This window comes from Populus nigra, chromosome 16 (assembly GCF_951802175.1).
Source record: "Populus nigra chromosome 16, ddPopNigr1.1, whole genome shotgun sequence".
NCBI classification, from domain to species: Eukaryota; Viridiplantae; Streptophyta; class Magnoliopsida; order Malpighiales; family Salicaceae; genus Populus; species Populus nigra.
The window spans coordinates 5869306-5879419 of record NC_084867.1 but is presented as its reverse complement, the minus strand read 5'-3'; the positions used below and the strand labels follow the sequence as shown (position 1 = coordinate 5879419).

Below are 10114 nucleotides of genomic sequence, written 5' to 3'. Positions count from 1 at the left end.
GTATCACAAATTATTTTTGTCAAATCCTAATCGTTAGTATTTTTCATGTACAAATTTGTTCTTTTCTTTGTTCGAGGATTTTATACCAAATTAACTAGAAATTTTCACTTTTAATTATAAGATTTTTCTCTAAATGTATTATTTTCTAGTTGGGAGTTATGCTATTTAGCATGGGGTTTACATGAACAAAAATGCAAATTTTGTCAATAACGTTACATTTATGGAGCAACTCACTTGATTAATTGCTCTACTAATTATCATTTACATGAAAGGGGGATGAATGCTATAGGAAATTGATGCATTATGGTGAATATTATTGAAAACAATATTTTTTTTATGAGAGAAAGAGTCTAGTTCAAATTCTGTAACTCAAAATACAAGTTTCTCCCTATGTTTAATTTTTGTTTTTCTATATTGAAAGAAAGTTAGTGCTTTAGAATTGATAAGGTGTACTTATATTTTATCCATTCAATGCTAAGTGCAATTCTTTTTATAATTTAGGGACTTTCCCCCTTTAGAATTCATTTTTTTTCTTGAATATTGACATAAGGAACTTTCTTCAATATTTTTAGCATAATAATATTTATTGTATTATTTTATTAATGGTTAATATTTTTAGGTTTTGAGAAGTTTAAGAAGAGTCTAAGATATAATTTAGTAAATCAAGCTTAACTTTTAATCCTTTTTTTGGACTAAGCTAAATTTTTTACATAAGGCTCCAAAAGCCCTATTTCATATTGGATTAAACTTTTATGATGATTGGGGATCGGGAAGGCCTTAAATAAAGCTTGGAAATTACTGTGCGGGATTGTCTTTATTTACCTTGTATTATTTGGATTCTTTTCCTATTTAGATTAGGACTTTTAGTTTAATTAATATTTTTTATTTAGGAATTATAATGCTAGATGATTTTTATTAGTTAGGTAAGTTTTAATTAGAAATCATTTTCTATACAAGATTTTAAGTCTATAACTAATATAAATATCATCTAGCATAAAATATCATAGATTTTTTTTCTAATTTTTCTATAATGTTAAGGCTATAACTAGGGGTGATCATTTTCGGTTCGGTCTGGTTTTTACCTATAAAAATAATCAAACTAAAATTTTGTAAAATACAAAAAATAAAACCAAAACCGAACTGAAACCAATTCCAACCGACCAGTTTTTGTTCGGTTTGGTTCGGTTATGTTATATTAAAAACCAAAAACTATATTGTTTTTTTTTTTTTGCTTTCTAATGGGTTTTATGACTGGTTTGAGTTTGGTTTGGTTTTTTTGGTATGGTTATTTTATATTTTTTTTTAACTAAATCAGTTTGGTTCAATTGAGGTTTTTTGGTTTTAGGTTTATGAAACCGAAACCAAACTAAATATTTTTTTAATATCCTAATCAATTTAATTAGTTTTTTTTTATGGTTCGATTTTTTAGTTATTATTTTTCAGTTTTCTCGGTTTAATTGATTTTACAACCTGTAACTTTAGAGCTTGGGAGCCTTAATTTTTATCACACTATATGTTATATTAGTTGGTATCAGAGTAGTATATTTGATGGACAGAGACAGTATCAACTCATTCTATGACGAGGTTGTCTAGGATGTTGTGCGGGTTAAGGAGGTGGCGATGACTCAAAGAATGGATTGTTTTGAGCTGACTCAAAGAATGGATTGTTTTGAGCAAACTCAGGAATAGAAAATGAGTTATTTGAAATAAGCCATAATTCTAACTCAGTTAATGGGTGATGCAAACAAGGATCGTGAAGAGAAGAGAAATTTGTCTAGAGACTTACCTCAAGGTTGTCTGAACCCCAGACCTATTCCTGAATTCGATGTGATTCCTTTCTATTATGGAAAATTTTTTAAGATACTATTTCTTAACTAGTACACAAAGTTGAGCTTGCTTTTATTTCAACAAAATTTCTTGTTATAAAAAATATGGCTTGTCATACACAAACTTTCTTACGATGCTAAAGAATGTTGGTCTAAAGTTCTAGAATATAGAACTCGTATGTGTATGCCTTTAACTCCTTCATGGAAAGATTTGAGACAAGGATTAATTTTAAAGTTTGTATAAGATGATTACAAAAAGATTACATTGGATAGATAAGAAAATAGATTTTTCTTATCTGCCTTGTGTTCAACATTCTCGAATAGCAAGGAAGAAAAATATAGAAGAGGTGTCATATTTTTAAAGTAGTCAGTTTCAACATCACAACAGTAGCAACAACAACACTGCAAATAATACTTTACTTGTCAATGTTTTTCATCGGTTAATAGTGAAGAAAAAAAATCAAGAAAGCTCTCAAATTAGTAACTTATAGTGATTATAAAAATCTTGCAAACAAGGACATGGAAGACATGATAATTTCTTACAATTCTTCAGATATATGATGAATGATTATCTTAAAGTTTCTTTATATACAAAGGTTGAAGTATTGAAAGTCATAAATAACAAGGTGGTCAGGTTTTAAATAAAAGAATGTGTGAAGGAACTACAAGTGGACATTATAGGAATGAAAAGCATAACATTAAATATAAATTTTTCTTTAGCATGCACGTATTATAAATTAAATTTTAAATTTCACATGTTAAAGACATGCTACTTCATGTATATATTAGCTAGAATACTATATTTGAAATATTTATACCTTTAGAGTTCAATTCTTGACAAATAATATGAGGGCGAGTTTGTTAGAAGTAGAGGGGACTTAAATGGGTCACTTTCTTTAATATTCTTGGCATAATAATATTTATTGTGTTATTTCATTAATGATTAAGATTTTTAGATTTTAAAAAGCTTAAAAAGAGTTCAAGATGCAGTTTTGTAAATCAAGCATAAATTTTAATCTGATCATTAGATCGAGATAAAATTATGACAAAGATTATGAAGGCCCTATTTTCTATTGGGTTAAGATTTCATGATGATCGGAGATCGAAAAAACCTTCAAATAAAGCTCATATAATCTACTATTTGAGACTATCTTTATTTACCTTATTGTATTTGTATTCTTTTTCCTATTTAAATTAGAACTTTTAGTTTAATTAGTATTTTACTATTTAGAAATTCTAATGCTAGATAAATTTGATTAGTCAGGAAGATTTTAATAGGAAATCATTTCCTACAAAGAATTTTAGGTCTAAAACTAATATAAATAAGAATGTTTTGTTTACTTTGAAAACTTTCATAGTATTATTCAACTAATATAAATAGGAATGTTTTGTTTATTTTGAGAACTTTCACACTATTATTCAAGCTTTTATTAAATCTCTATGTTTTTTTTTCTAATTCTTCTACCGTTTTAGGGCTATAACTTTAGCATTTGAGAACCCTAGTTTTTATCCATGCTATATGTTGTGTTAAATACTAAAGCCATAGAGCACAAAGCAAGGATATTTATTTTGCTCCATTTTAACTTACACCTCATACCATTTCAAAAAACAAAACAAAATGGAATAACAAATTTTATCTCGCTTAAGATCTTGAGTAATTTCTTGTCTAAATTTTGACCTAGATGTTTCAGGTTTGTTCATTCCATTTCGGATACTAATGACAATCACAATTTACATCTATATGCATATGACATGATTGATCATTTTACGATCTTCTTCATTTCCATAATCACCATCTTCATTTTCCTCACCTTCTTCTTCTTCAACCATTTCTTGTATAATGTGTTTCGGTTACTAAAAGAAGTTTCTAAAGTTTGCATTTTATTAGTGGTTTTCTCTTGAGATTGGTGAATTGTTAGCGAGAGATTCGAGCTTTCATGACATGTTGAAGTGATTTTCTTGATTATTTTCAGGAATTGGGTCCTTATCGAGTTCGTATTTTGTAGGTAATGTGTGTTCATTTTGGGTTTTGATTTCTACCATTAATTTTATTAGGTAATGTGTGTTCATTTTTTTTATAATGATTTTTAAGGTTGTTGAAGATACTAGAAAGTATGTTACCAATAGTAGTTGCAATTTAAGAGAGATAGAAAAAAGAAGGTTTATTTATTAGCTTCTATTCTATAGGTAAATTTCAATTTGTAACCCTAAATGTTAGTACTTTGTCAATTACACATTTATACTTCCAGTTTAATCAATTAAACACCTATTATAGTTTTATTGATTAATTATGGTAAAATTTGATAAAAGGTTGGCTCTTTTATAGTTTTTCTTTTCCTCTATTTTATTTTATCATTTAATTCGAGCTTAATGGAAATAATCATCTATTAGAATGTTTAGTTGATGACTTTTCATACATATCATCACAAAATTATTTATTTCTATGTTAATAATGGAGATGATATTTGATTTATACTTTTTTCGTATCCCACTTTAAAGACGCATGTGGATACACAATCACGATGTCATCCCGTCCTCCTATCATAGATGTGTCAAATTCTCATTCCAGGAAGGAAGAACCATAGTGAGAACAGAGAAAAACATACCCAACCCCCGAGTACCAATTTTATGGACATGTTCCCATTAGAGAAGCAAACAGTAAACCCATGCGAATCAAAGAGGTCTTAAATGACCTAGAGAACCACTCCCGAGTGAACATTCTCGAGGATGGCAAAAAATGTGACGATCCGGGTACACACTTGGAACAAGTTACTTTTTTAATATTTAGATATTTTATTTGTGTTGAATTATTTTAAGTTAAAATTTTATATGGTCTTGACTTTTGAAAGTTATAAATTTTAAAATTATATTTAGATAGATGATATTGTGTTTGTACTATATAATTTGAAGTTAATTAATTTTTAGATTTAAATTGAAATTATATATATTTCTAAAATAAAATGCCAAAAAAATTTGAAATTAAAATTTATTATTGTAATAAGAAAAACAAAATATCATTAAAACAAAATTGACAACTTTACCACAAAGTTACTGTCTGCAATGCAACCAATTTTACGACAAAGTTACTTGTGCAATGCAACCATGTAACACAGACAATAGAACTCGAAACTTTACCTTGCAACATATAGGGCTATTAATTGAGATTTTGACTTTACTGCTGGAAGTTTATGTATAGGTGTTCAGTTTAGAAAAGAGTGGTTAGAACTGTAGTCTGTATTTCCATGTCAGTAGTGTTCTTTGATTTTTGTTATGATGGCAATCAACATGCTTAATTATATAAGGCGCTGATAGAATCCAAATCACCGTCACTATTTTTTTCATGCCACGTGTCACACATGCATGAAAGCCTTTTATTTATAACGTACTGAAAATTAAAATGGCTGTCATTTTCTTTGTTTCCTTCTTTTTTTGATCGTGACTTTGTTTCCTTCTTTATTACAACTGTTCAACAACTTTTGCTCCTTTTTTGTTTTTTTGCCTTTCTCGTTTTTTAAGAAAAAATAAAGGTTAACTGAACATGAGAACGGACATATTACTAGGTAAATTTGATTTTTTTTAACCTCTCTTATGCTAAAAATAAAAAATAAACGTAAAACATACACGCAATTTAACAGATTCGCTGTACATGCCACTCAACTCCAGAGTCCAGAGGACTGAACGGAACACAGAGGCAAGTGCTAGTACAGCAATTTATGGCTAATCAATGACTCAACCATCTATCTTGATTGGAGTTATTTAGATGGGCTCTACTTCCGCCCACTCCTCACTAGTCACTCCTCCATTTCATCTTCCTAATAAATGTATATAAATAAATCCACACTTGTCCTCTTAGAAAACTAATTCACCTTATTTACCATAGAAGAAAAGGCGAGTTTCATTTCACTCTACCTATAAAAGAAACACCTATTACCATTAACTACTGACATTTATTGGGTGAGAATCCCATGCGGTTATTTGCCAGGTCAAATGTGACACGTGTCCCCTGCTGCTGTACATTCCCGATTATAGACAGAGACGACGTCGTTGGAGCAAATGCAAAGCAGTAAGTCCCAGCAGAATCCACAGGGATCAAATAATTGGCGGCCGGCAAATTCCAGGACTTCCCATCTGCGAAGTGAAACGACACCGTTGGGACTCTTACACTTGCCTGTCCAGACAGATCATAACACGTGTCAAACAATGCAACAGCACTAGTGAGTTTCAAATTCTGAGTCATCCTCACGAATGCATCACGCAGAGGATTGTAAGCCTGAGTCTGCAACCGAGTTATTGCTGTTCCACAGTCAACGATTATCCCACCATTCCCTGACTCGTCCAATCGAAATGCTGACTCAGGTATCGACACCATCTGCCCACCGACACTCATTCCACTGAGACCCACATAGTAAAAAGTATCAATCTTCCGGTTCTTCATCAAAGGAGCAGTGACTGAATCAACGCCGAGTTGAACCGAGTTAAAGTCCAAAGTCGACGACCCAGCCGAGTCACGATTCACTAAACAATAAGAAAACGACGTCGCTTTAAGCTGGTTTGTTAACGAAAGCGGGCCACCACCAAGACCTAATAAACCAGCAGCACCTACAAACAACCCTTCATTATCATGACCACAGCCTAAAGCAACGTTTTTAACACTCCCAGAATTCCCAAACGACACCGATTCAGTAGCAAAATCACCGAAAGTATACGACCCGTCGCCGTAGTTAACCTGATAAAGACACTGCCCACTTCTACAGCTCGACATTTCTAAAGAGCTACACTGTTGAGATTGACAAGTGACAGGAGCGTAAGTAGAGGACGCCGTTGGATCAAAGATTGGATCTGTTTGCTGGTAACAGTCTGTACAGGGTTGACATTGTAGCCAGTTAATGTCACTGCCTGTGTCCAAAACCATGTAAAACTGTCTTGCTGGGTTACCGACACCAACTCGAGTGAAGTACTCACCGCTTCCTTGGCTTGTACCTGAAGTGACTGGAGTGGATAAGTCCTCGGGTTTGATCTCGGTTTCTAAGGGTTTGAGGTCGGATTTGGAGATGTCTTCGAGGGCGAGTTGGAGTCTGGCTGTGAGTGAGTTGAATCGGACTGTGTCACGGTGGAGTCGAGAGAGGACTAAGGATTTGTAGTCTTTGTGGTGGATTTTGTAGATGGTTTCGCGGGGGTGGAGTTCGAGGGAGAAAGAGAGTGAAGAGTTGGAGAAAGATGGGGTGGATGTCGTGATTGTTGTGTGAGTGGAGGGTTTTTGTGTTTGTAGATCAAAGGAGAGGATGTTATGGGCTTGTTGAAGAGAAGATGTGACATCAAGGATTGTTGTCGTTGTTGTTGTAGTGGCATCTGGTAAATCACGAGGTAAAGTGGAGGTGAAGAAGAGAAAAATGAGAGTGAAGAATAGAAGGAATGCCTTTGAAGCTGGTTCTGACATTTTTGTTGCAGAATTTGGAGGGTTTAGAATGGAAGCGGAAGTTTCGCTTTTTATTGAAAAAAAAGTGGAAAGAGGTGGTAGTAATGTGAATAAAAGATGGCCTCACGTCATCAAGATAAGAAAAGAGGGTTTCAAGGCGTTAATAACGATGTCTAAGTGGGACAAAGCTCACCTTGCAAACTTGCTGACAAGCAGCCATGGTTGACAGCATGTGAATCCACGCGCCATGGCCACAAGAGAGGTGCTTTATTGCCATTACCATCGCGCAGAATGGAAATATTACTGCATGGATAGCCGGTGAAAGGGTAAATTGGAAATATTACTCATGGGTAGCTGGTGAGTGGTGAAAATTTTAAGGTAAGAATGGAATAATTTGAGATATTTTATTAATTATTTTTAAATTATTTTTTAAAAGATAAATATAAAAAAAGAGAAATAAAATTTGTTATCATGAAAAAATAATAAGAATATTTTTAACTAGTATTTTTCTTTTTTATTTGTAATTATTTTTTTAAAATAAACTTATAAAATAACTAATAAGATGCCATTAGTTATTTTTCAAACTTCATAAAATTTTTTAATTTTAAGTTATACTGCAATAACAAAATTTTTAGCATAAACTTTTTTTTTATATCAATGTGGATAACTTTTTGATAATTAAACATATCTTATTTAACTTTTTATATAACTTGAATTTTAAATTAAATTAAGATATTTTCTTTCCTTGATATAATTGATCTAAGAAGTTTAAAAATAACTTGAATGATTTGTATTATGATTTAACTTTAAATAAAAATTTCAAGATAAAATTATTTTTAAAAATATTAATGAGGTGACGTATTTAATCAATCTAAGTTTGGTGGCCTAACCTTCAACCTAAGTCATGAATTGCACTATGTTAAAATATTTAGTTTCATTATTTTTATGTAATTATATGATAATAAAAATACTCGCTCGAAAAATTGAGCATTGTTTCAACGTTAGGATGTTTGTTTAAAATTGTGATAACCCTAAAAAAATAAAATAAAACAAATCATAAAGTTCAATTATAACTCAACCTAAGTTAACTAACCAAATACATTGTTCGGGTAATGTATTCCACTATGTTTAATGATTGAGTTCCTTTTAAAACTATTTATTTACCTCAATGAAAAAAAAATTGCTCGTAAAATTGAACATTAATAAATAAAGACTCAATTTTAAAGGATGGAATTGCTGAAAAAATAAGAAAAAAAATCCATATTTATAAGCTCATATTGGCCTATCGAGCCAACCTAGGATCTAGTCGATTTAGAGCTTGAACAAGTCTGGGTTGAAGAAAAATTAAGAAAGAAGTTGACCTGGAGCTTGAACTCATTAAAACCCAAGCAAAATACCTATTGGTGTTTTTTTGTAAAAAAAAGGTTTTTTTTCAAAACGACTTCATTTTAATGTTTTTTATTAAAAAAAAATAGGTGAACTTAAGATGATCCTTCTCCGATCTAGAACTCGAACCTTGTCCTGGATCAACCCCTTAGACGGGTTTAATATCTCTAGAAAAATCAAAAGAAAAAAATAAAAATAAAACAAGGCAAGGTGCATGTGTCTACTTATAATATATATATATATATATATAGTTAATAAAAAAAGAAGGATAAAGGTAAAAAAATATCAAAATAAAACTCTTATCGTCGAATAAAACTTGTTGACATTAAAAATAACGAGTTTCGTCGCAGAAAAGTGCATGTTTGTCAACTAAGATCTCTACTCATTATAATTTGACGACTATCTCTCTCTTTTCTCAACTAAGGGACTGAAATACAAGAAAAATAAAATTTTGGATCAATCCATTTAATCTCCAAACTTAAGGAAACAAAAAACCAAAAAAGAAATTCATGGAAAAGGTGGTGCATAATTTTTTTTTAAAAGGACCTCTTAATTGTTTTGTGACACAATTTCAGTCTCCTCATTTTTAATTTTTCACAAACAATAAAAATTGGATTATTCTTTATGAAATTGAGCGCCAAGACAATTGTGAGATTTTTTTTTAGATTAAGATAACTACATAAAAAGCAGACCAAAACAAATCATTAACTTTAAATTCCAATCAACACAATATTGAAGGATCTAATTGAAAAGAAAAAAATTGATGATTGAAGGAAAAAAAAAGAAGAAAGAAGACCAGGGTTGACACTGATTTAAGAAAAAAACAAAAAGCCTACTATTGTTCATTGTTTTCAATTTTGGTCCCCTCATCTTTAATTCTTTGCAAACAACCAAATTGATCTATGTTTTGTGAAATCAAACACTGACATGATGCCGAGAATGTTTTAAAAAACTACAATAAACACATCAAAGACAAATAAAATTAAATCATCAAACCAAAATTTCAATCTATACAACATTAAAGGATAAATCTAGAAAAAAAACAATTTGGTGATCAAAGTGGAAAAAAAAAAAGATACAAAAAGCAAACATTATGCTAATCGACAATATTTTGCCTCATAAGCCATAATGTTTTATTAATGGCTATTATTTTAATTTTAATTTATAACCTTCTTTTCTCTAGCTATTCTATGAAAATAACCCAGTATTTTCATTACCTTCTTGCACTCGAGTGACATTTTTGTCCGAGGATTGAGGAAAGACTCATTAGCACCATATATATTTTCAGGATAAAAGAGAACTTTTTTTTCATTTTCATTAGCTAGGAGAATTCAATATCACAGAGGCCTGTTGAGATTCCAGATTAGCCCTTATTTGCTTGACCTTTTAGAGATACCCTCGTAAAATCTCGATTTTGTGTTTAATATTAACCTTATAAGATATGTGGTTGGTTTTTTTAGTTGCTAATATCAACGTGTGGAATAAG

General features: G+C 30.9%; 1 protein-coding gene across 1 annotated transcript; it reads right to left on the bottom strand.

The window, feature by feature from the left end:
• Positions 1–5379: 5379 nt before the first annotated feature.
• Positions 5380–7350, bottom strand: LOC133675930 (protein ASPARTIC PROTEASE IN GUARD CELL 1-like). The gene has a single exon (XM_062097490.1). The coding sequence runs from the start codon at positions 7261–7263 to the stop codon at positions 5764–5766; it is 1500 nt and encodes a 499-aa protein (XP_061953474.1). The 5' UTR covers positions 7264–7350; the 3' UTR covers positions 5380–5763.
• Positions 7351–10114: the final 2764 nt, after the last annotated feature.

Bases quoted from the DNA above. Each gene is read 5' to 3' on its own strand.
- LOC133675930 (XM_062097490.1), bottom strand. From the start codon at position 7,263: ATGTCAGAACCAGCTTCAAAGGCATTCCTTCTATTCTTCACTCTCATT.